A 27,078-nucleotide genomic window follows, 5' to 3' on the forward strand; every position below is an offset into this window, starting at 1 on the left:
TGATGGACACTATTGTCCCTGCATTTCAGAAAGAAAATGGGAAGCTAATGAATTATTGATGATGGTGACACATCTCCACGAACTCCACAAATAATAGTAAAAATAATGATTAAAAAGTATGAAGTGTTTAGAAAAACATTTCGCTTTCTTTATTATGTTTAAATGACAGTGGCGAGTTGTACTTTGATAGTCCTTTATCATTCCATTTTAGTACAAAATGGTATATTTACATTGACATAATATATACTCAATATAAAACCATTGTGCTGTTAAATTAATAGTATACTATACACTGACCAGCCACTTTATTAGGTACACCTTGCCAGGACCAGGTTGGACCCCCTTTTGCCTTCAGAACTGTCTTTGTTGCATACTTTCAGCAAGGTGTTGGAAACATTCCTCAGAGACTTTGGTCCATATTGACAGGATAGCATCACGCACTTGCTGCAGATTCGTCAGCTTCACATCCATGATGCGAATCTCCCGTTCCACCACATCCCAATGGTGCTTTATTGGATTGAGATCTGGTGATTGTGGAGGCCATTGGAGTACCGTGAACTCATTGTCATTGTTCAAGAAACCAGTTTGAGATGATATGAGCTTTGTGACAGGGTGCATTATCCTGCTGGAAGTACCCATCAGAATGAGTACACTGTGTCTGTCCATAAAGCTATGGCCATGGTCGGCAACAATACTCAAGCTGATGATACATGGAGCTGCTTTTGGAGCAATGTTGCTGGGCAGGTGAGACAGTGCAACTAATTAGGGCAATGGACAGTTGGCAAAAACCAATCAGAGGTGCAAATCTATTGCCAGGGAAACAGACACTGTAGAGATGGATACTGAAACTTGTGCAGCTGGGACTGTTATCATGGCAGTTCTTTTTCTTAACCCCTTGACGCAGATTGTCGCGAATTCGCATCACACCTCTTCCTTGCAGACTGCAAGCCAAGATAGCACATTGATTCCCCCAATGCTTGTTGGTGCATATTCGATACGTACCTGGGAACCTTTTGCAAGCCCTGGTTTCTCATTTATGCCTGTTGTTGCTAATTTGCATCATACCTACACATACCTGAATTTATATCTTTTCTATGTTCTAAAGACAAATTAACAATCTTCACTTAATTTAAAATCAGCTTGAAAGCAAATGAAAACACAAAAATTCAGGCGTTAAAGGGTTAAGTATCACGTAAAGCACAAAACTGAGATACTGAGATAATTTGCCAGATTTATTATATGCATACATACATTCCAGCTTTCTTTTTTTTTATGTGTCGGCTTTCAAAATGCTAGAAATCTATTGGGTTTTACAATGTGACCACTTTAGTCACACACACCCCTAAAAATACTGTAGATACCTGCGAACTGGACAATGATTTACGAACACAGTGTGGGAGTAAAGATTTCTGTGGGAAAGTGCCTGAGAAATATTGTTTGGCAACATTGCCCAGCAACATTGCTCAAAAACTTTCCCCATGCATCATCAGCTTCAGGTAGGCTTTCACGTTTAAAGTGACCCAAAGTGTGCCAAGAAAATATCTTCCACACCATAACACCACCACCAGCAGCCTGAACCGTTGATACAAGGCAGGATGGATCCATGCTTTCATGTTGTTTACACCAAATTCTGACCCTACCATCTGAATGTCGCAGCTGGAATCAAGACTCATCAGACCAGGCAACGTTTTTCCAAACTTCTATTGTCCAATTTTGGTGAGCCTGTGTGAATTGTAGCCTCAGTTTCCTGTTCTTAGCTGACAGAAGTTGCACCCGGTGTGGTCTTCTGCTCCTGTAGCTCAATCTACGTCAAGGTTTGAGGTGTTGCGCGTCAGAGATGGTATTCAGCATACCACCACAAGTGGTTATTTGAGTTACTGCTGCCTTTCTGTCATCTTGAACCAGTCTGCCCATTCTCCTCTGACATCAAGGCTTTTTCGTCCACTATTTTTTCTTCTTCGGACCATTCTCTGTAAACCCTAGAGATGGTTATGCTTGAAAATCCCAGTAGATCAGCAGTTTGTGAAAGACTGAGACCAGCTGGTCTGGCACCAACAACCATGCCACGTTCAAAGTCACTTAAATCCCCTTTCTTCCCCACTCTGATGCTCTGTTTGAACTTCAGCATGTTGTCTTGACCATGTCTACGTGCCTAAATGCATTGAGTTGCTGTCATCTGATTGGCTGATTAGCTATTTGTGTTATCAAGCAATTGAACAGGTGTACCTAATAAAGTGGCTGGTGAGTGTGTACTACCAGTTTGTAATATTGAATTGGAAGACGACATACGATTGCTGAACCACTGCTGTACTTTAATCTGACCCCTCACAGAAGTTGTAAAAGTCCTGTCTCCTACAACATATTTTTGTAAGCGAATAATTTGCTTCTCCACATTTGTTTTGGAGGAAATGCTACATTTAATGGCTACTTTTGTTTGTAAAGAACCAGAATTTTACACTGGAAACTGGGGTTCACATCCTGTGTCCCACATGTTTTTAGGTTTAGGCTACTTGTTTAAGGTTAGGGGAAAGACTGTGGTTTTGGTAAAATTGTTTAAAAAGCTACTAACAGTGGCACATAAAATAGATGCAGGACAAATGCATAAAGAAGTCACAATAGATAAAGTCACGGTGCTTGTGTAAAGTGTAATAGATACCTAAAAATTTTTTCCAGACCAAAGTGATGATTGACAGTCTTAATTGTGCTAATTTCGTAGCGTATCAGTTTCAGTAAAAACAACCTTGTTCCCTCACAGTGTTGAATCAGTTGCCACAGATGATATGGCGTCGACCACAGATGGTAACATTGTTTGCATGCCCCTGTTTCACACAGATGTATGAGAAATAAAATCCTTAACAAAGCTACGGTTACCTCAAGGTCTTGCCTTTGTTACCCCAAGAAAACACAGTAGCTTAGATTCTGAGCGGCTCCCCACTGAAAAACAAAGACAAGAAAACCGCAAGACTTTAATGTCAGGCATTCATGAACAAATTCTCAGCGACTCAGAGCTTGGTAAATGCTTGCTTTACAATTCACAAACTGTTAGCAGTTTTAGCACCTGCATAAGCAGATGTCTGTGTGTAAGCAGTTGTGTGTTTAGTTGTACTTTGAAAGACGAATACTGCTAATTTTGGTTAAGAAAATACTTTTTTCATAAGCTCACAGTTGAACCGTCTATTCATACTCTTAAACAAGAAAAAAGAAAAGATAATTTAAAGATATAATCAAAGATAGAGAACATGGACTGAAAGTTAACTGCATATCAGTGGTTCATAGTATTTAGCATTTCTGCTAAAGAAGGCTAGCAGAGGGTGTCTAGGGTCAAGGAGTTACGGTAGGGGTACCAATTTTGGTGCAGGGCTTTGTCGCCACCGTTGTTGAGTTGAGTTCACCTTTCTCTGGATATATTTGAGATAGGGCTGTTTAATTATTGAAATTTCACTTTCAATTATGATTTTGGCTCTAATATCTTAACAAATTCCGTATTATTTATACTCATTTATACTTTTCTTACTGTTGGTTTAAGTCACTGCATCTCCCAGCATGTAAAGTAACAAGTTGACATCAACTCAGTAGTTCACCTGGCACCTGCTAAGCCCTGCTCCTGCCCCATCGGCACTCCTCTTCATGCAGTATTGACAGTCACAAACTGTGCCTAGACACATGAGCTATAACATCCTGTAATCCATGGTGCTGCAGTTCAAGATGATATAAAAAGTCAGCATAAACTTATGTTATTCTCCGTGTATTATTGTAGGTTGTAGGTTATTGTAGGGCCGTCCATCTGGGCTGTAAAGATATCAAACCCAGCATACCACAGAGTCATTGCAATTTTAGTCTCAGTTTGTACACTATGATTGTGTACTGATCCCCATTGGCTATATTTTGGGGTATTTTCAAAGTAATAATTTAGATAAACAGAGGTTTTGCGCAGTTTGTAGACTTCCAGATTTTGTGGGGTTTTATTGCCATATTCTGTTAGATTCTGCACTACAATCTTTAAAGCAGAATTTGTATCCACTGATGTGACATAGATGCAGGACAAAACAGGGCCTAGCTCATCTATCTGACACAGGGTATTTTGAGTTAAGAAACCTCAGCGTAGATGCTTTATATCTTCACTTTGCAACATCATTTTTAACACACAAGTAAATCTTGCTGATGCAATGTACCAGCCCTTAGACTCTGTCCCTTAACAGGACAGGAAATGCAACAGAAAGGATTCAATTGTCCACAAAGTTAACGACTCCATAATCCCGGTTTTAAATTTTTTCAGACAAGCTTTCGCAAGCTCACCAGTGGACAAGCAACTGTGTTGCACTGCTTTCACATATATTTTAGGCTAAACTTGTATTCTTCTTCAAACTGGTAATTTAAAAGCCAGTGGAATGTGGAAAATGATTGTAGGAGTGGAGGGGAGGGAAAAGATATGCCTTGCTTGGTCACTTTGGTGTCTGAAATCCGTAGCTGAGATGGCGTTTGACTGATTTGTGTTTTGACCACATGTGCCAGACCCGCCTGCTATTCTCAACCCGTAATTCCTCTCTGAATTCAGGCATGCGACTAATTTACTGTAGGGGCAGGATTTTCTTTTCTTCCAGGGAGCAGAAACTTTACCCCTTTTCTGTTACAGGGCTCTGCACAAGCGCTGTTAAGTGATGCCACCTGTCAGGCTGACAGCTTATTCTCCATATGGGGAAGGCCTTTATCAACTGCAGTTGTGGGGACCTGGAAAATGTCTGCCACCTGCCAAGGATTTCAGACCTTGAACTCTTTTCTTTAATAGGTTGCCCACTTTAGAGCGATTCCATTAATTTAGTATTCACTTTGTATTTTTGTCTGTTAATTGAGCGAGCAGTGAGATTTGGACATTTTAAGTTAGTTGATGTGGTAGTAAAAGCAAGCAGGTCTAAAAAAAGTGCCTTTCCAGAACTCATTTCCAGCGTGTTGAACTGCACAGCAGATGGTCTAGGGTCTGTTCAAATCTTGCAAAAGCACCCTGCTGGTTCTGTCATCATAGGTCTGTATTTATTGAATATAGACTTTTCCTTCTGCTTTTCTGTCTTCTAGGTTTGAGTTTTGAGTAATACTTTACTATAGTTGACTGAAAAATGTAGAATTACAAATTATGCAAAGGACTATTTGACTTTTATTCAGGCTCCTTGTGACATTAAAATTGTTGGTACAAAGACTGGGTGGCTAAGTGTTTGCTTTAGGAAACCGGTCCAGGTCATGTTTTCATGTTCCCAACACTGCTTTATGCTTCTGCAGGAAGTTTCTTTGGCACCACTACAGTAAGAGCATAGTGTGACTATGTTACTCTTTCCCAGTGGACTCAGAGTTTAATAGGCACATCCAACATGTCTTCCAAAGACAACCATAACTTTCAGATCAGAAACCATGCTGCTGCTTTTTCTGTCAGACTATAATGTTTTCATGCAGCCTACTCTACAGTATGTTGGCCTATTGTTGCAATGCATCATTTGTGAGGACAATGAACATTTTCCAAACAAAGCACTGTTCCTCCAGCCGACGTGAGCTGTCAGAGAAAAACAGCAAAGCTGCACCGTGGGCCAAACTAAGGAGGTTTTAATAGAATTTCTAAAACACCAATTGCGAAAAGCAGGATAGCATTTTCTGATTCTGAGTGCCCTGTAATTTCAAGTGTGTGGGTTCAAGCCACTTATTTTGTGGTGATGGCTTTACTGGCGAGTTCTCCAAAAAGACAGAGGCCAACGCAGCCGAGGGTTGAGCTAGCTGCCTTGCCTTCCTTACTGATTGACCGAGCAGCTTCCCCTTTGGTATCTGGCCACAGTTGTTCTGCTCTCATGGCTAACCTCACTGGGCGTAGCCTTCCACCATTGGGTGTTTAGAAAGCCCAATAGGAGGACACCTGCTTCTGGATTTATTTGTTCCGTCTCTTGCACAAACACCCATGCAATCCGTTTATGGATGCAGATGGAGAGCACTTGGGGTAAACAAATGCACAAATCTGTCTTATTGCTAAAATGACGTCTAAATAACAACCAGACATTTCCATATTCTAGTATCCTTTTTTGCCTTGCATCACCCAAAATGTACTGTAAGTGCTATGTTGCATGTATGTCCAAGCACTATACTTGTCATTCTGTCCTTAATATAAACCTCAATTTACCAGAAGACAAATAAATAAACAACAACAAAAAACTCTTACATAGTACATACACTAACATGCCCTTCATTTTATATGTGCAAAACCACATGCTCATACACCCAGGTCTGGGTTGTAAAGAATACCCCTGCAGCCCCTGCGAGACGAACGTGCCCTTCTCAAAGCCAGAGAGTCAGTCAAAGGTGTGGGTGCTGAGAGAAGGTCAGTCTATATAATTACGTCATATTAAGCGTTGCCTGATGTTTTTTGAATTTATGTATTGTTGGCTATATGTTCATATCAAGGTAAGAGATAGATAACATATAAAGGCAACAACAGGATAGGCAGCAAGTATAATATTTTAGTGATCTTATCGATACTTTCATGTAAAATAAAGTAAATAAAGTAATAATTATAATAATATAATAATAATAAATAAAGTAAAATAATTGTACCGAACAGAAAACTGGTAAATTAGAGATAACGAACAGCAAAGTGCATTCAATAGAACCATGTTGCACTGTGGCTGTTTCTAACCTGATGCACAGTGGGTGAAACACTTAGAAAGAGACTTGAAACTTGACTTGGACACTTAAAATGATTTGTGACGAGATCTGGCCCTAAACTAAACAACATTAAAACACAAATTAACTTGTATTTTGAGTAATTTATTGACCAAGTACTTTTATAATTTTACATGAGTGGGTTTGTTAAATGTTAATTTTGTATGGGAATAATTGTACTTTTTACTTGAGTAAAGATTTTCATTACTTTTTTATAGTAGGGGTGTTGCAGCTCCATCAGCACCCCTACTTCCCATGTCCATGCTCAAAACTGAAACTAATTCAAACATGTCTGAGAAGCACAGGAGAGACTGTTGGGACTGAATATTTAAAATAAATGAGCTATAAGAAAACAGGTACTGTGTGTATCCACAATTGATGTAATCTTTGTTGCTCCATTTGAGATTAAAAAATGTTTTGGTCTTAAAGGAAAGGTTTGTCCTATCTAACTTCACAGTCCAGTTGTGTAACAATCTGAGATGAGTGTGCACATGGGTTTTTTACAGTAACTTTGAAAATAAAAACCTCTGCCACAATAAGTTATAAGGTGGAATCAGATACGGAGTACCGTGGACAGCTCCCGCAATCATGGCTGTCGCAGGATCAGCACCTTGACAGTGGTTGTGACACTTTAAAAAGCTTCAACATTTTAAAATTTGCATAATACAATCAAATCCATAATCTGTGTCCTAAAGTGGTCTGTTAAATTTCATTGTGCATTTGAAATTATTTAGTATCCTCACTATCTATCCATCCATCCATCCATCTTCAACCACTTATCCTGTGTACAGGGTCGCGGAGGGCTGGAGCCAATCCCAGCTGACATCAGGCGAAAGGCGGGGTACACCCTGGACGGGCCGCCAGTCCATCAGAGGGCCACACATAGACAAACAACCACACACACTTACATTCACACCTAAGGACAATTTTAGAGACAGTATCCTCACTATGAAAGATGTAAAATTTCGCCTGCTCTATGCTGCAGGGAAGGGGCCCCCTATGTGGGGGGCTTTGCGTGTTTGGTTTACAGCATGGGAAGAAGGAAAGAAACACAGAGCTGATGGAAATTTGACAGTAAATATTTTTTTCTTGTAGTGGATTATTAACTTTTTCTTGTAGTGGATTATTAACTTAAATAGAGTAAATTCAAATATTTGGAAAAAAATGAATAGAAGTGAGCTACAATGGAAAAATAATTTAACAAGAAGAGAAATTCCTCCAATGGAATGATGCACTGCATAGAATAAAGACAAATGTTTCTTTGCACCAGTTTGTGTGGCCTGGTCAGCCTTTGTGCAGGACTTTAAGAGAATACAGATATAACATTAAACCACAGTGTAGGGCAAGAAGTCCTTTTGAACAGTTAACTTGTGCATTTTTGTATCCGGTGCCAAGACATCTGTGTAGTGACACACCCTATAATTATAAACGAAAGGAAAAGAAATGTCTTTTGATTATTTCCATCCTTATTGCATGCACACACAATGAGGCCTGTTAGGACAATTACAACCAAAAGCTTTGGAAAGTCTTTCTTGCTAAGGTATCACAGTAACATGAACACAGTGGAATCTTAGATGGTGACAGAAATGACGAGGTTTAAAATACTGCGTTTGCATTGTAAACACACAAAATATTTGAAGTCACAGTGACCACTGAATCTGTGGGGTGAAGCTGAAATGTGCTCATCTATTTCCAGGATGGAAACAATCAAAGCCCTAGTCTTTATTTATTTTCATGGATATAGACTTGTTTTAAAGTTAAACTTGAATTTAGGCTTTTTAGTGGATGGAAAAGTAGCAGCGTTTGCCAAGAGAGAGTGTAGGGAAGTCTGGCGAGGGTGGCTGCAGTCTATCAGCGACCCGTGTGGAGGGTTGTGATGAGAGAGTATGTTAAAAGGTGCTCCAACAGATTATGGGGACTCACAGCACTGTACAAACAACCCACAGCCATTTTGGAAGTGCTGATTGTACTTAGTGCTGTTGCCAGTAGATAGACTGATATGGTGTATCTCTGGTAGCACTAATTGAACAGGCTGTACAGGATCACCGAAGATATGTTTTAGGACATTTAGAAAAAGTGTCTCTATTACATAGTTTGTTATCCCTCACAAACGTACGAGGCAGATAGCCGCCCACCCTGAGTCATGGTTCCGCTCAAGGTTTCCACCTGCTAAAAGGACGTGTTTCCTTGTCTGTGTTGCTGGGAGCTTGCTCATGGTGGGAATTGTTGGGTCTCTGTTAAGAGTATGGCCTAGACTTGCTGTATGAAAAGTGCAATGCGATAACTTCTGTTTTGTTCTTAATCGGCACTATATAAATAAACTTCTATTGAATTGCATTGTATATAGGCCGCCAAAAGTTTAATTTTCAGTTTTTATATAATTATTTAATATTGGTCAGTATATCATTATTGAATTTTTTTCCCTCTTTATATTGATATTACCTCCAAAATCCACAAATTCTATGAAATCAATGTAACCATTTATAGATAAAATAATGTCTGTTTTTGGCTAATCCCAATAAATTAATTTGCCAATCAAATTATTGCAAAAATCCTGTAAATCCAGTATGGTCACAAAGCAGTCCTGCAGAAAATTGGGATCATTCAGAGATCAGCAGAGTGAGATGAGAAGATCACTACCAGGCTTTTTTTCGCGATACCTCTCTGGAGAAAGGATGTGGTTAATTTAGCTTAGCCTAAAGCCTGAAAGCAGGAGGAAACAACTGGCCTGGTTTGTGAAAAATTATAGCACATGTACACGACATTTAAAGATGTCAATTTGTTGTTTTAGAGGGAGTTGCGTTTAACTTTTCCTTCTCCTTCCTTCCCCATATGTTGAACTTGCCACTGAAGATGAAATGCTGCACCAATTGTGGGGCATTATTCCATATTCCAGCCTAACTGAAGCACACATCTATTTAGTGTCTTTTAGAAAATGACTCTTCTGTTTTTCCATCTGTGTTGTGTGTTTGTGAGTTCCACACTTATGGATGACTTGATTGCACATTTTATAGATGTTTTGAAGCTATGATAAGTAAAATCTTTGCTTTAGAGGGAAGTTTAAATTTATTTGTCATATTTATAGATAACTTTTGACATCATTGAACAGCCATCTTTTGAAATGCAACTACTTGTCCCTGAAACCTGGAGTCAAGACATACATTAGGCAACCTCTTGCATTACTCACAATTTATTAGTGTGGTATCATTACTTTCAGCAATCTATTGTTGAAAGTAAAAAGATCAGAAGAAGTATGAACAATACGCATTGCCTACAAACACTTCAGTAAGTGAGCTCTGGCTCTGGAACAGATATCCTGCAGGATGTGTAATTCAGGTAGATCCCTCAGCACATATGGCTTCTACTGTTGCATCGTATCCAAAAGTATCTTGGAAGTGACTCCATTGTGTGAAGTCACTTCCAAGTCAAATAAGTAAACATCCTCATCATACTCCTGAACCGCTCCCGAAACACTCACACACACACAGAGCATCCATCAGACACATGCTGAACAAGCCATGAGAATGCCATGCTCCAACAAAACTTGGGTTATGCCATTGAGCAAGATAAGAACGAGGATAAATAAGATTTTGCTGAGCAGGTAACTGCCATGGGCATGACAGGGAAGATGGGACATTTATCAAGTCTTGGCTTCTCTGATTTGCACTATAATTAGAGAGGAAATAAGTAGGGTGATAGATCACTGCAACCGCAGTTCAGTGCCTTTTAAAGAAGATTTATTTGCATGTAATGAGAAAATTGGAGAGACTGAAGGATGATTGTGCAATATGGTGAATTACAAAACTGGAAGCAGCAAATGAGTTATTATAATTGTGAGTTAAGAGTAGGAAAGTGTGGTGTGCCTCAAAGGAGTTGTTTAGGATTAGGGCAGCGGTAATCGAGTATTCTACAGATTACTCCATCGATTCATTGAGTAATCGGATAGAATTACTTGGCGCAGCTGTGTAAGTCATATCACTGTACAACCCAAACTCATGGAATAGCCAGTCAGAGAACCATAACAACAAACACAAGTTTAAACATTTAAAACTAAGAATTGTGCCTTACCTTTGCTAGGCTTCATCTCACCTAACAACCATGATGTACGTTAAATGCTAACTTCCAGTCTGCTCTGTGGACTGAGGCCTTCTTCTAGTTGGTTCAAGCGTTACTTTTATCAAAATTAGTTTGTTGTTCAGGAATATTTACAAATACAGCAGAAAGTCATTTGAACAGGTTACAGGTAGCGCAGAACAAAGCAGCTTGCATGACACTTCACTGCCCATAGCGCAAAGGAAGCTATAAAGAATAACCACTTGTCTTGTCAAGTATAGAGAATAGGGAACTTTATGAAAGCTCTTGAAAGATATGAAAGATACTTTAAAGAAACCTGACATCATTATTTTACAAGACAGTCATCTGGTCATTTTTATATCCCTATAAAAAACTGGTTTAATACAGAAAACAGTAAATCATGGTGCTATGGTGGCAAGGAATTCATAAAACATGCCTTGATCAAATAATAAGATTGTGTTTATTGGCACAAAAAATGAGTCGTTAAACATAGTCCTGGTTATGCTCCTAAATATGTGATATTGATTGAGATAGCTATCCATCTTATTTGTAATCCGATGATGTATGTTGCCTTTTTGATTACTTAATATCTGTAATAGATGATCTAATGATGTAGAGCTATCTATTGTACTAGTACTGAATTATTGTGTTGTTTTGTCACAGCATTTGTCATTAGTATTGTAAATACATTATGTGCACATTGAAAAACGTAGCTACTGTTATTGTTACAGTTACTAATGGGGATCTCATTAAACAAACACACACACAAACTCCTCAAAGGATATCCAGAAAGGGGACATGGATAAAGCCTGCCAGAAAAAGGGCTCCCACCTAAAAACATTCCTGTAGTATGGGCCATATTTTCCTTACCCCAACAAATTTACACAGTTGTTAGTGATGGCCCGGGATTCCTCCTAAAGCGCAGCCCACAAATAATAAACAGAATGGCAGCTGACACCGCAAGACACCTGCACAGCTCCCTGACACTGCAGGATTGTTCCCAGGGACTGGGCGGGGGTTGGTGTGGGCAGAGGTGGGCTGGAGATCGGGGAGAGGAGGGGGCCATGGGGGCTGGCTGGCAGACAGTTTGTTGGTGTCGGTGAGTGCATGTGTGTAGTCAATCTAGAAGCAGTCGGTGTTGTACACGTTAGTCTCACTGAGCTGGTGACAAAACTTACCACACACATATATGTAGTTTCATGTGCAGCAATGGAAAATCTCAGCAGAGTCAAACCAGCTTTGTGTGTGTCCTCCCCTTTCTGCTGCTTCCGCTTTATAGCATATAATCGATGGACGTAATCATTGATTTTATCTGATTTATTTGTGAGGGAACTTAATAGTATAATATTAAACATAAATGTTGCCATTTTATGTGTCATACCAGGAAGTAGCTTTTGAGGTCGTTTGTATCTGCAGTCCACTGCATAATAAAATACTTAAACAACTCAATTGACAGAAAGCCAATCAAGAAATCTGACAAATGTGTTTAAGTCATTATTAAGCAAAAATGCCAAAACTTTGCTAGTGCTTTTAAAATTTGAGGAATTATATAATTATGTCTGTTTAAATGCTAAAAGATAAATTTATTAAAGGGAAAATAATTGAAATACTGAACATAATCTTTAACTTTGATATTATGGGTTGTAGGATTGGGCATTGTTTGACACTAGGGCTAAAATATGGTACAGATACTAAAACAATACTTTTTTCATTATCTTACTTTTATAGAACCCTTTTAAAACAAAGGTTAACAAGATTAGAGATCTGACCAGCTATTGGATCCTTTTATAAGGACACATTTCATCTTGTTACCAAAACAGCATAGAGGTTCAATAGTCAGTCCTTGTGGCTAGTTAGCTCTTGTTAGCTCTCTTTGGCTTTTTCTGAATACACAGCACACAAACAAACACCTACAGTCAACATACGCATTCAGACATACACTCCTCACGCCACAGGATGTCAGGTGGTCCAGCCATTGTGACCCCACCTGTAGGACATTGTCAAAGCACAAAGGAGGGGCACAGTACGTGTCAGCCTGCTGTCAGCTTCTGTTTGACTCGAATTTGTAAATCCCCCTCTTTCAGCCGTGGGGCTTTGAAAGATTAGCCAAAGGTCTGTCGAGTAATTCACATCTGTGTAGGCTTTTATTGTCAAGAGGCAGGGGATCCCTCCACGGTTTTCACAGACCACAATAATTATGATTGTCAACACTGTTCAAGTTTCACCGTTTGTTTCTGAGCGCATAAACATGTTCATAGTGGATTTTTTGAGGGCTGGGTACCCACAAGGATTTGAGGTGCTTTGTTGTGTTTATTAACTGCACGGATCATGGATTTAAAAGAAACTCCTGGTCTATTGTTCTTTACAGGTTTATGTAACCTTCAACTTAAGGTCACTGGTGTTTTTCATTTCAGCCAGATGAAATTTCAACTATAAACACAAAACATGTTTCAAAGAGGAGCAAACTTTGACAATCACAAAGAGACACAATCTTTACATGGGACCTGTGCAGCGCTCAGCTTCTCAGGCACTAACCAGACTGAAGTTTGCTATAAAGGAGGGCCTCTCCCTTGTTGCCCTGTGAGGTCACAGCACCTGTTCTTGGTAATTGCTGGCAGGTGACGTAAGGCCTCCACTTGTTTTCCATGGTGTAAGATGGAGGTCACCATGGCTGCCTCCAACATTGAGGCTGACATTGAAGTCATGTTGGTTGTTTGCAGCAAATAAGCGAGTTTGACTCGATCATTTTATCCCCCAGTTCCCTGAGAGTGTTTCCATGTGTTGGCTTACCTGTCAAAGGTGAGTTAGTAAAACAAAACATTATCATGGATTTTCATGTAGGCAGTGTTATTCTGTGTGATATACATGAATAATAGTTATTATTTTCACACAAAAATTGTTGCTGTTTATTCCCAGATCTCAGTCATTACTTTAGTGAGTTTAGTGTAATCATAACTTCGAAATGATGGCCACAGTTATCAGAATAAGTGAAGTTGTAATAAATAAAAATGATCCCTAACATGTTACAGACACTGCAGATGGTCTTTATAATGTGACTTTCCCACAGATCTTTGTGTAATTTATTTTTCGTTTTGTATTGTTTTTTATTATAAACAATAAGCCTTAAAGGTGCAATATGTAAGAAATGGCCCCCTGTTGAATTCATACTCCAAACATATATGGGGCAGCCTATAACCAGAGAAACCGCTAACTATAGCTGCTGTTAGCTAGTTATCTCAGTTAGCCATGCAGCTAACGACGCTATTCTTGGCTGATTCTGGCCGTTCGGAGCACTGGGAAGTGTTGGTGTTTGCACCGCTAGCACGGGAGCTTTGGGCCACCGGGAAGAGGAGGTTTTCATGCTTGGGGTTAGGACCCAGCAGGGAATGCTAGCAGGGAGGAGTGCTGGAATTTGAAACAGAACCAGAGCCAGGCAAGCTGGCAGGGAGATAGGCTTAGCAGTCACCCAATGAAAACGGCCAGACTGGAACCAAACACAGCATCTGAGATCAACGGAGGCAAATTTGCCAACAACGAATACAGTTTTGCATTGATTTACAGCGGCTCTGACTCTGGGATGCCAGTAGCCCAATCCGGCAAGAAAAACACCTTAGTGTTGTTGGACTGAGGACAACTAAGTTACACTGACTCACTATTACATCTTGTGGTACTTGTGTTATTACAAGACCAGAACGATAATCAGGTTGGCAGCAGAGAACCTAGAAGCTTTGATGGTGCATTTTGCATAGAAGAGCATAACAAACAGCCAATCAACAGCCTCTTCTATATAAAGCCATTTATTGTTAAAATTGGCTTACAGCTGAAAAAGATACAGTTGTTGAAAACAGACTGTAGACCGTATCGATGGAAGATGTTGTTACTGTTACAGTGTGAAACAGGTACTGGCTCATTTCTTATTGATTTACATATCCTCTGTAGACTAATTCAACTGATATTTTTATCACCACTAGCCAAACATTACTTGCGTCCTTTGCCGTTGGTGGGTCCAGCTGATGATGTCTTTTCAAGGCTGGCTGCAGGAGGACAGAAGCCAGTAGATAGGGTCTATGGCCCTGTGAATCTGATAGCACCGGTTTTAAATGTTTGAGAGAAAGGAGTCCTCGTCTCTGCTCTGGAGCTAGTTATCTCTCGCCTTTTTAGTAAAGGGATCCACAGATGGCCTGTGTCCTGACAGTGATACAAATGTGATAACGCTTGCTGAGGTATTCCTCTTGGATCCTCTTACTGTATTACTGTACGCCGACAAATGGGGATCATTCATGCTCAGAGTAAACAAGACACTGTCAGACACAAAAAGAGTCCTCATTTTTCTCAAGATGAGGCAGAAAAGAAAGAAGAAAAAGCTTCTTTTCATCATTGGCAGACAAAACAACCTCTTCACACCTGAGTGTGTCCTCTGTTTTGAGTTCTTCCCATCCATTGTCATCATGTGTTATCTAAACCATACAATCCACATGAAAAGATCATTTCATGTTCTGCTGCCCCCTGAGGGGATTTGGACAACATGCCTTTCATTTGCTTTGTCTGAATCCAGTGACAAAACCATTTGTCATCTTTTTTTCCCCAGGTTATGCCTGGTTTGAGCTCGCTTCAAAGACCTGGTCTCTGATGAGCAGCCCAGAAACTGCCTTTAGATTTATGAGTTTTGTTTGCGTTGGAGAATCCAAGCCTTTTTTGTTGTTACTCATTGAGTTCTTATCAGAAATCAGTGTTTGGATTATAGGGAGCCAACGTGTCACCCTCACAGCCAGCAGTTCTTTGTTGTTGTTTTTTCAATACATGTTTTGGCCATTTCATGCCTTTATTAGACAGTGATTGTAAAGACAGAGGAGACAGGAAATAAGGGAGAGAGAGAGATGCATCAAAGTTCTCTGGCTTTTTCAAGCAGGGTAGGTCGTTCATGGCCGGTATCTTAAACCCTAAGGGCAAGGTATCAGTCTGAAAAGCTAATATTTGCCTGTTCATTCTCGTTGTCAGTAGTCTAATAACCATGAATACACACTATCAAGTTTGATCATATGGTACATCATTGTCATTGCAGTATAATCATTTGTTTTTTCAGGTGGGATCTATCAAGTGTAGGAAAATGACATGTATTGCTGCTCTTTACGGATGTGACTGCTCAATAATTGGTGGAACATGATGCTGCTGGGTGTAGTGTGTTCTCTCTCTGTTTGGGTCTGTTCAGGTTGACCCCATTTTGGGCTGGGTCTAATTATCCTTGGGTCTACATCAGACAAGCCTAACTGTCTGCATTCTTTTGGTACGGGTTTCATGAATCTATGCCGATAGGGTTTGGATATTTCTGTAGTATATCTGGTCCAAACACCTCAATATCAAGGCACTGGTTTACCATTTTCCTGTGGTTTTACTATTAAAATAAACGTTGATATATATGTCTTACATTTTACTGACTAACTCTAGTCTAGACAAGTCAATTTTAGAAATATTATATAAAAACAAAATGATTATTCTATGTAACGGAATGGGCTTTACAATGAACTGTTGAACACCGCTACAACACATTTTGTAGTGCCGTGGTTTTAGGGGAATTTAAAACTATACAATGTGGTCACGGGGTGGTGATGGCACATTGAATAAAACACATGCCTTTGGTGTGAGAGACACGGGTTCAATTCGCTCTGTGACACATCCAACAATGTGTCCCTGAGCAAGACACTTCACTTCTAGTTGCTCCAGAGGCGTGCAACCTCTGAGAAATTTAGCAATTGTTGCTTTGGATAAAAGTGTCCGCTAAATGAATAAATGTAATGATGACCTAACTCTACTCTAAATCCTTTGAATATTGAAGGTTGTTGGTTTTAAGGATCTTTTTAGACCCATTTTTTGTCTATATTTGAACTTTTCCCCTTAACTATTTACACAACTTACAGTATTAAGTTTAACCCACATTTCAAGTAATTTCAAGCTACATTCCTGCCCGGTCTGTAGGTGTGTTGGAACGGAACTGAGACTCTGGTTACTGTAAGTCTGTACTGTAAGGTTTCAGCTCAAGTCCCACGCACATATCTGAGCATGATATTCTATAGACAGCCCACCTCAGTGAGCTTGGGCCATCGCAGGACAACATTAGTTGGAGTTGTTTCAGCTTTGGACCCGATTCAAAGTATAACGTGAGCCTTTGTATTTAAAAGTGGGAGGATTTGTAATAGATCCCCTCTATCTGTCCACTTTTAACAAGTGACATTGGCCTTCCTGGCTTTTACTCAGAAGAGGCTTGATGGCCATAATTATTTACACAGAGGGTTTCCTTCTTTTTCTCTCTTTTTACAGTCGGTCATTTTCATAAGGGATCATAATACCCTTGGACAGGAAGTATCTGGCTATATAGACTACGCCCACAGACTCAAGACCCAAGATTTTGAACCATATTTCAGCGGAAAGAAGAGACTCATGCCAGGACGCTCGGATTTATGGTAAGTCTCCTTCCATTGTAACATGTCCACGTTGGTTGGGGAAGCCTTGACTCGAGTGGGATTTGATGAGATTTGAAGGGTAAGGAAATCTTATTATCCAGGATTAAAGACTCAGGTTGACGTGAGAGACCAATATAATCTTGGAAGGAGCTGTGTAAAGGGCCAGTTTAGTTAGTATGTACAGCACCAGCCCTTGTGGCCTCAGCATAGATGTGGAATAAATATACACTTCTAAGTAAAGCTGAGTAGAGCTGCCAAAGTGTCCTGTCTGGACAAGGCAGACATGATTAAAGTCAGGATTAAAGTGGGTTTAAACCGTGATATTTTGATCTTCTTTTGATGTGCTGTAAATTTGTCATCACATATGAATGTAAAAGATTTAATGGCCATGTGGAGGCCTCAAAATTAGATACATTAATAGATAAACAGATCAGCTTATTGATTGATTTAGAGGCCCTGAAAACTCAATTGAAGTTGGCACACTAGGATGTGCCATACTAGTGATTTCATATTAGAGGTTTCTGATTGGGGGGGGGTTTGCCCATGGTCTTCTTTTGGTGGGATTCTTTTGGAAGGTTATTTTTTATTTTATTTTAAATTCAGTATATTTGGGGTTTATATTTTTGGTTGAACAATCATTTATAAATGTTACCTCTTGCTATAGAAAATTGAAGCGATCATAAAAATAACTGCTAGTTGTAGCACTAGTAAGGTGTTTCCATGTGTTTCCATGTGGGGGTTTATCAGCGTTTGGCCACTTACAGTTGCCACGCTGCTTCTGGAAATGAGGTTGATAAGTGGTGATTGTGAAGCAATACAGTTAACTTGTCGGCAGTAAAACCAATGAGCTGAAAGATTCTTAAACGTTCCACAGAGTTGGGTCACTTTCGGGTGACACCTTTAACATTACAAGTCCATTGATAATATAAAAATATATGGATTAGAGCATTTTTAAGCTGCTATGTTTAGAATTTGAAAATTCCTGACCAGTGGCGGCTCCTGCCAAATCTTTCAGGGTGGGTCAATTGTTGCAAGGATGGTTAAGGTGACCAGTTCAATGGACTAATCATCTGATTTAGCTGTGACAAACCTTTTATTTAGGTACAACAAATCCAGAATAAAGCGCATAGGGGTTGATAATGTGCAAGGAATAAAATTGTTTACAGTTAATCTTGGATTGCAGCTAAGGGACCCCTCTCAAGTAATAGGCTACAGTAATGTAATAATATCATTCTGTATATGAAGGTGGATCAAACAGCTATTCATAAATGTTTTATGGGGTACAGATGAACCTAGTATTTATTTTCATTCTTTACGTTACACAAGATTAATAGGGTAAGCAGAGAGTTGTAAAAAATCTTGAAAGTTCTCCACTTGTTACCCTGTAGTTACACAGTATTATTAGGGGTGTGGGCTGTATTAAAAGCATCCACTGTTCTCCCGTACTCTATAATCACACAGTAACAACGAGCTATGTGCATGCAAGGGGAAATATAAAAGGCATATTGTATTGTTTTTGGTTTATTTTCTGTGGTGCTTTCCTACTTCTCTTTCTTCTTCTTTTTATCCTCCTCTGACCAAGATGCCAGTGATGGCTACATCATGCTACCTCCTCTTTTTTCTTTGGTTTCTGGCAATAAATAAAAAAAACAATTCATAAAATAATTGTTACTGGTTAAGTGCAGTAAAGTTAACTTTAAATTGACTCCACTACCACACATAAAACACAGCTTAATAACACAATAAATCACATTTAACATAAGCATAAAATTCAGCTTTCCTCATAGCTTAACAAATGACATGTATTAAGCTATACTGTGTCTTACTCACCGCTGGTGAAGTCCTTGCAGCTCCCGACACAACACTATGGTTGAATTTTCAGCCTGAACATACATTTCAGCAGCTGATAGTAGTGACAGAAACAAGCTGGTGGACTGCCGAGTGGTTTTCAGGTGGCAGAAGCGTAGCTCTGCTTCTGGGGGCATAACGTAAACACGTAAGTGCGAGCCCTCCAGGAACCCATAAAGATTGCATTGCAGCGCCTGCAGTTCGAAAAAAAACTGCCTTTACATGAGAGACTATGAGAGAGAAAGGGGGACGAATTATAACCAGACTGAAATCGCCCTAAAAGAGGTGGGACTCCACGGAACACGACTTGACGCTGATTGTACAACGATATTCAGAGACAAACTTGTCTGTCAAAAACAGTCTAACTAACTAACAGTGTTGTAGAAAGTGTGAGAAAGATCCCATGCCTTTCCTGGCTTGGCGGTGCGTCAGTGATGACCCCAATCACCCTAATGAACAAAACAGCCCCTGGACCTGACTGTAGTAGTATCTAAAAAGACACTTATATTAATTGAATAATTTGAAAATGCTATAATCCCATAATAAATTCTACACATAGATCTTTAAATTTGAAGCCAAGACCATGTACAGTATGTTGAACAACTAAATGCATCAGTGCCAGTCGCACATTTCCAGGCCAAGCCACAAGCGAACTGCTGACCTTACAGGTGTAAGCTAAAATCTAGTTTGTATCCCTCAGTGGGGCAGACAACATCTTTATAATTCGTTGTCTATCAGGAGAACAGTGTACATAGAGAGCTGTCAGCAATTTACCAGAGCCAAAACCATTCCCACATTCCACATGCTCGTGCATAGTAACATATTACCAACATTTCAGATATGTGCGAAAAATCTCTTCAGGACAAACACACCTAGACAACAGGGGGAATTTTTGCACGGTTATTTTCAGAGTTCAGCCAAATGACATGCACCCTGCATAACCTCATTGACACTGGGCAGAACATGGTCTCTAATGTCCTAATGTGGACAGATTCTAAAGGTAAATTATGCTTTTTTTTCGTGATCTGGGTCTTTTTTCTTAGTTTTGACCGTCATTCCTGTATGGCTTGAGCTTTTACTCTCTGGTTTAAATAAGCAACAAATCATGAGTCACACTTTACAACAGAAACCATGGCTTACTGTTGTTGGAACAATGGCCAAAACTAGAAAAATTAAGACTGAAATTAGAAAACCAATAAAAACAGATTTTTTTAAAGATAAACTCAAGGTCCACTTACTAGATTTTTTTCAGAGCTTGTCAAACACATCTCAGTTGCAGTTGAAAGCTTTTTGGGGGGTCTATTTAGGGAGACTGCTGGAATGTTTTTCCAGTCCGGTTTCCACCTCAGACTGCTAATGTACAGAGTGTGTAGACATTAGCCCTCGGTCAGCCATTGTTTACAACACCAGTTGATAAAAAAACGTATTGTGCAGTATTTACGCATTCTAAACAGTAGCAACATGTCAGACAGACTGCAATTGGACAGCACTTTGTGTACAAACATTTCTATGAGACACAAGTACACAGAAGTGCTGATAAACAATATAAACTACAGCTTTCACTAACTGTTGATACTCAGAGCAGCCATCTTGGATCACAAATTCGGGGGTAGTGCGGTTCTCCCGACTCTCTGAGTCGGAAATCCGACTTAAGGGGGCGTTCCCTTTGAAATTTTTGACTTTGAACTTGGAAATTCCGACTTCTCATGTCACATGGAACTCACAATAATTGCAAGCATTAAAGTTCCAGCCAACCATACCCCTGTTATTAATGTTCTTGAATAATGACAAACATATAGGCCGTGTTCGAAACGGGCTAAACTGCTGTCTCAGAAGGTGTCTAACAGGACAGCCAGAAGAGATGCAAGACGGTGTGCTGACGTCACATAAGTGCCATAAGTGCTGCCTTAGAAGGCTGTCGAAACCAATCTAAACGGAGATGCCTTCACTCTGAAAGTTATGCCTTCGGAGGCAGCTGTCTATTACGGTAGCGAGGCAACTGCCTTCTGTTTCGAACACAGCCATTTGCATTTTCACAAGATGTGCATTGCATAGCTGTCATCCATATTTTGCTAATAATCACAGCCCTTTTGAGAATATCTCCATTCTTACATTTTTGAGCACAATTATGCATGTCAGTAATTTAAGAATACAGATATCCCCAGCTTTATATGCAGAATACTCATGTTAATATTAAAAACGTGATAAATTTGTTTTTTGTTATAGCAGTTAAAAAAGAATGAAAGTCTGTTTTATTTTTGGAAGTGGTTTGTAACCAAAGTGTCAGACATGTGAAGCTTTGTTGTTTTATTTATTCATTTCTCACCATGTGTTCTGCTTGTGGCCTTGAACTCAGCCTCCCCTCTGGTGAGTGGAAGCCCTAACAAGTTGTAGGTGTGAGTCATTGGACGAGCATGCCTGGAGGTACAGCCTACTCCATAATGATGCTTTTATGAGGCTTCCCCCCCTACACGGGTCTCCCTGCATCTCACTCCATCTGACATCTGACTTCACACTCCCTCTCTCTGTCTTTCATTTTTCACCAGCTAAAACTACTTCATCTCTCTGTCGTTAGTTTCAGCTTTTCTATCCTTGAGTTCCATGCTTTGTTACCTCTCCCCATCTATGTCATCCTCCACCTCTACCAACCCACCCCCCCAACCCCTCTTGTTTTTTCATCTCTGTCGGGAACAATAACACCCAGTGTGGTTGCCGCTAAGAGGGAGCAGATGCTGGAGCTGCTGCCCACTCAGTGCACTAAACCTCCCACCGCAGGACTCTGAATCCTGTCCCTCCTCCTCCTCCACAGCCACAAAGAACACAGAGCAGTGACACCAGCGCCAGCTCCGGCCACCACCTCCCACCTCCAGCAAGGAAGGGTGGATAGGTTCACGTACACAGTCTGCAATGTCTTGAGCGGAAAAAAAGAGCAGTAGCAGAGCAAAGTATGTGAATTTTAAAGACTATGAATTGGTTGGAGGTCTTTAAGGAAAATAGTAATTATTTAAAATGTACAGCATGTCTCTGCTCCAGCAGTATGGCGTGGACAACAAGTAATTGCTTTCAAACTTTGTATAATGGGTGTGATCTATCTCTTTGCGAAATCAACAGAAAACCGACACAAACTGGATGCTAAAGATTAAACACATCAGGAGACAGTTGCACTCATAGATACATGTTGAAATAATATTTCATTTATTTTGCTTTTTACAGTACATTCTCTGTCACCTTAAGGATCTTTGCATTTGCATTGACCCTATAGGAGCTGCAAGGAGTGAAAATCAGTTGAACGCTGGCCTACTGGGTGGGTGGGTCATATAAACATCATTTGTAAAGGCATATGTTGTGAGCCTCTGACCTCCAGGGAAATCTGGTTAAAATAAATCAAGCACAGGATATTAAAGTTTACATCTAAGAAGCCATTAATGACACCAAACCGTATTACAATAAAAGCAATATTGGTAATAATATTAACACAACTGCACTGTTCTTGACAAACTTTTGTATAAATACTGATATCAAGAGAAAATAATTGTTAAAAACTGCAAAACAACAGATGACTGACTGTAGCTCTATTAGACTGTAACTGCTGAGACTGGTCTGTTTTAGTTCCTGTTACTTCAGGGCAAACTCTGGGTGAAACCTTCACATGAATTTAACCAAAATCTGACACTGATGCTTCACATCCAGGTTCGATAAACTGTTTAAAAAATACAATAGCATGCGTTAAAAAGGCTAAATTTTCATTACATTAAGTCTCCTTTTTTTTTTTTTACTGTGAGCTTCCAACGCAGACACGCGCGCGCACACACACACAGACACACATACATTTACACACACTAAAGTCCTGACCCTCATAATTATCCCACAGATCTGTAGCTCCTTGCACCCAGCTTCCTGCCACTCCAGATGTGCCTACAGCATCTCTGATGTCTATTTAATGTTCCTCAGCAAAGTGACCATCTGTTTATGCACTCGGGCTGTTCCGCTCCTTCCTCTTTCTATCTCTCTGCCTTTTCAGTCCCTGTATTTAGTAAAGACTTTTAAGAGACTGGGCAACATCTGACATATATGGTAGTGCTAATTGATTATTTTCCTCTTTAAATTGTTACCGTGTGTTTTGTGTAAATGTATGAGCCTCGTACTGGGAAAAAAAAAACAGTTCACCAAGTAGATATTTTTTTACATATTACAAATGCGCTGATTTTCATCTAAACTAACCAATACATTGCCTGTATTATTCAGTGAATCTTTTTAATTCAAACAACTTTTTGAAATGCTGGATCACATAAAGCTGCCCACTCACCCTGTCCTGCGTTCATTTCGTGCATGCATTCAATACAACAGACTGACAGAACTTGAAGGATCTCCTCGGCTGAAACACAGCGCGTGCTTACTCTGAAGCCAAAACCATATTGCCTCCACGCTCAGCCTCTGCAAGGCACCTGTGTGTCTGGCTTCGTTTTCTGCTGTAAAAATATTTGCACTGCTGTCCTATTTTATTAACTTTTAATACAAAAGAGAAACTGTTCCACCTCCAAAGGTGATTTGGCAGTTCGTCCTGAAGCATTGTGTCCGAGCTTTAATGGAGGGTGGTGGGATATTCTATCGCAGTACAGTTTGCCAGCTCGATAAATATTTGCTGGTAAGCTGGAACATTCCATGACATGTGTGTTGATCTTCACACATGGCGCACACATACTTCATTAGCTGAAACCTTTAGGGTTAAATCCAGTTGGACTGTTTGTTCTCACTGCTGATACTGTTTGGACTGTGTTTGATAGATTAACTCAGTGTTCCACCAGCAGTATGATCATCGGAGACCTCCTGCCAAGTTTGATGGGCTGTTCTGTCCAAGTTGGCTGTGTAATTAAGATTTGGCGTCTGAAATTATGTCTGGATGTCAAACATTTAAAGTAGGATTGTAAAATGACACAAAATTTTTATCAGTAACCATAAATCTTTTTTGTTAAGATATTATCATACCAGACTGATAAGTTGTCATTAGTGAGCATTCTTTGAATATGATATTAGGCCGATTGCCTGTATTTTCCTAGGCCCTTTTTACAAATAGAGGTTGACCCCTAACCTCCCTCAGTCAAGGCTCTATTAGCCTCTTGAGCTCCAGTCAATGGAATAGGGGATAACACCCAGCTGTGTCACCACATTATGTAATGGCTCTGGCCTATGTGTGTGCGCGTGTGTAGGTCTGATGGAAGACCTGATGGCAAATTGAAACATCCTTAAAATACAGTAAAACTTTGATTAATAGCCCAGGCTTTTATTTGCTAAAATCACTGAATTGACCCTGTCTATATTAGGGACAGGCCTTTAATTCCTCTCTACTACTATGAAAACAGTTAATTTATTTCAAATAGTATGACTATTGCTTGTATAAAAAATATAATATCAAATAATATCAAATGCACTAATTCATTTGATCTAGCTCCAAAAGACGGCTTATGCACTTTTATTTTGTAGGCAGCAATGGTATGAAAACAAACCCAACAACACGGGGGAAGGATGAGAGAAGTGTGGCAGAAAAGAGCGATGGACTTCAAATGACAGGATTCATAACTTTTTATGAAAAGCTGTTTTGATTCTTTTGATCGGTGGACCCTTACAGACTAAAGGAATATAAGTAATCAAGGAACGGACACATTCAGACTTAACAAGTGGACTTCAAGAGGCTTCAAAGGTAATGGGAGTCTGCATTTTTTCTCTTGTACCATGCCGGTTACACTGGTAAATCTATGTGAATTTGACTTTGGCTCTCGTTTCTGTTAAATGAACTGAACGACTGAACTTTGGAGAATCTAACAGAACTAACGATGTGTAGCATGTTTATATCGATCAGTTGTTTAAACATTAATATTTGTATGCACGATCTAAGCAGCTTAGAAGCAGCTAAAGCAGGCGACCCCACAGGGTTTAAGAGGTTTTATACAGAACTTCTATTAAAACCAGGCAGGCGTCTAATGGAGACCTGCGTTTATTTGTCAGAATGTCTTCCCACACCAGGGCAGTAAAAGGGGTAGGTGGCTATTTGGGACTCGGCTATTAATTGAAGTTTTACGGTATGCAAAATGGTGTCAAACTGACATGAGTGTATGCTGTAATGCTGCGTGATTGTTAACATAGAAACAAAAACTATAACTTGCAATGGCCTTGTATATTGTGTAGTACCACGCAATATGAGCATCACTATCAATTTTGGTAATAAGAGGGAGCATCTATATTATGTATAACGGTCATATTGTTTGGTTTGTACATATTTTCCACAAAATATATTCTTACCTCTATAGGTCCTCTTGTACAATGAATTTTTTTTATATATATAATTTTTTCTTAAGGAGCTGAAACCACAGAATGTTTGGTATTTTGGTCAATTAAACCAGTGAAACAATTAATTGATTGCTGCTGATTTATTTTCTCTATATTATCTTTTAGTGACATTGACATTTTTTTACTTAAATCTGATTCACCCTCATGTTTTGATCTCAGTCTTTTTATGTTATGCAACAAAATAGACAGCATAAGCTTCTGAATAACATGAACTCAGGAGCAGTGATGACCCAATTTTCACAACCTATAAAGACAGATGCACTTTAATTTAACATTTTCAATAAACATTAATAAATTCATAGATGAAACCAAAAATAACGAGAAAATAAGTTAAAGTGGTGTGTAGGTGCGTAGATATGGGTTTGTTAATGGGGTTGTCAGCTGGTCATGGCCCATCTGTGATTTGTCATTGAATCATACTCATGACACCCCCAGAAGGCCTAACAGTAACACTCTCAACACTGAAGAGGCCTTTTGTGATTTACACTGGAAACATTAACTTCAGAAACAGTTACCGGACTTGTATTCTTCAGCCACTACAGAAAAAAACTGAACGAATACACATGCTAGGTATTTGCTCTTTTATGACATATATCATCCAGCGCAGAGAGTCCTGCTCCTCTGAGCCCTATAATGAGACTGTTGACATTACCCTGGAAAATGACCGCCTGGAGATGACAATAGAGCTAAGCACGGTAACTATGGAAAGTGAAAGGACACAGTGCACGTGTCAAACAGCCATGGTAAATGCATAGGGAACCAGGAACCGGTGATGAAAGCACCGTCATTGTTTCCACCAAATCCAGGTTCTCACACTTTTACTGGTCCATGTGTCTGGGTGTGGTGCCATCCAGCTGCTGGAGCTTTCTTTGTGACCAAATGTGCACCGACCGTGCAGTTAGTTGCCCTGGTGACAGTTCATATGGGATGGTGAGGGAGGTGGGTCCAATAAACACATCCAAGTAACATATGAACGAAATTCTCGGCATTGCTTCAAAAATATTTTTTTCACACTTTCGTCAGTCTTTTTCATGTTCACTGTTAAAATATCTCACATCTGTCCCATTTCTCTAGCAAAAGTAAGCGGTTCACCATGGAATAAAAGTGGTCAACCAAAAAAATGCTAATTGTTGTATGGCATTTTGGTATAAATAGTCACTGAAACACTGTCAGATCTAATTTACAAAGAGAAGAAGTATGCATATGTCTGAAAGCAAGTCTCAGACAATATAATTTTCCTGAGTTTTAAGGGAAAAACCTCAATTTGTATTTCATAATTGGGGCATTGCAGCAGTCTATTCTAAATCTGCTTTACTCAGCTCTCAGCAACTTAAAAAAAAATGCCAGACCTCTCGTCCTATCATACCTTATAATTTTATGCATCAGTGTATTTCCCCACACTGTGTGGACGGTTCAGAGGCCTCCAGCGCATGTGTTTCCTGGAGAGGAAGATTACTCCGAAAGTTGGCAGGGGGTGGTTGACAGATATTTGAGACATCAGATGGAGTCCAGTTTCACATGTTCTGATATTTGTTGTATCTTTTAGTTGTATCAAAATATAGTAGAATCTGCTAGAAGTGGACGACATGGATAATATTTTCTACCATGGTTTATGTGTTTCTCTACCGCACTATCATGTCAAATTAAACTCAAATGTCTA

At 39.6% G+C, this 27,078-nt stretch overlaps 1 protein-coding gene across 2 annotated transcripts in view; it reads left to right on the forward strand.

The window, feature by feature from the left end:
• The window catches only part of cfap299 (cilia and flagella associated protein 299), an 81,206-nt gene that overhangs the window by 44,892 nt on the left and 9,236 nt on the right, over positions 1-27,078 (forward strand). Inside the window, exons 4-5 of one of the 2 annotated variants that reach the window (XM_038704725.1) lie at positions 17,083-17,225; positions 21,883-22,018. In XM_038704725.1, the coding sequence (XP_038560653.1) occupies positions 17,083-17,225; positions 21,883-22,009 (270 nt within the window). In that variant the 3' untranslated portion in view covers positions 22,010-22,018. The remainder of the gene's footprint in view (positions 1-17,082; positions 17,226-21,882; positions 22,019-27,078) is intronic. The other variant, XM_038704724.1, reaches the window with a different exon arrangement.

The sequence above is a fragment of the Micropterus salmoides genome, unplaced genomic scaffold (assembly GCF_014851395.1).
Source record: "Micropterus salmoides isolate LMB-PRFRI ecotype aquatic unplaced genomic scaffold, ASM1485139v1 Ms_hic_scaffold_7, whole genome shotgun sequence".
Classification (NCBI taxonomy): domain Eukaryota; kingdom Metazoa; phylum Chordata; class Actinopteri; order Centrarchiformes; family Centrarchidae; genus Micropterus; species Micropterus salmoides.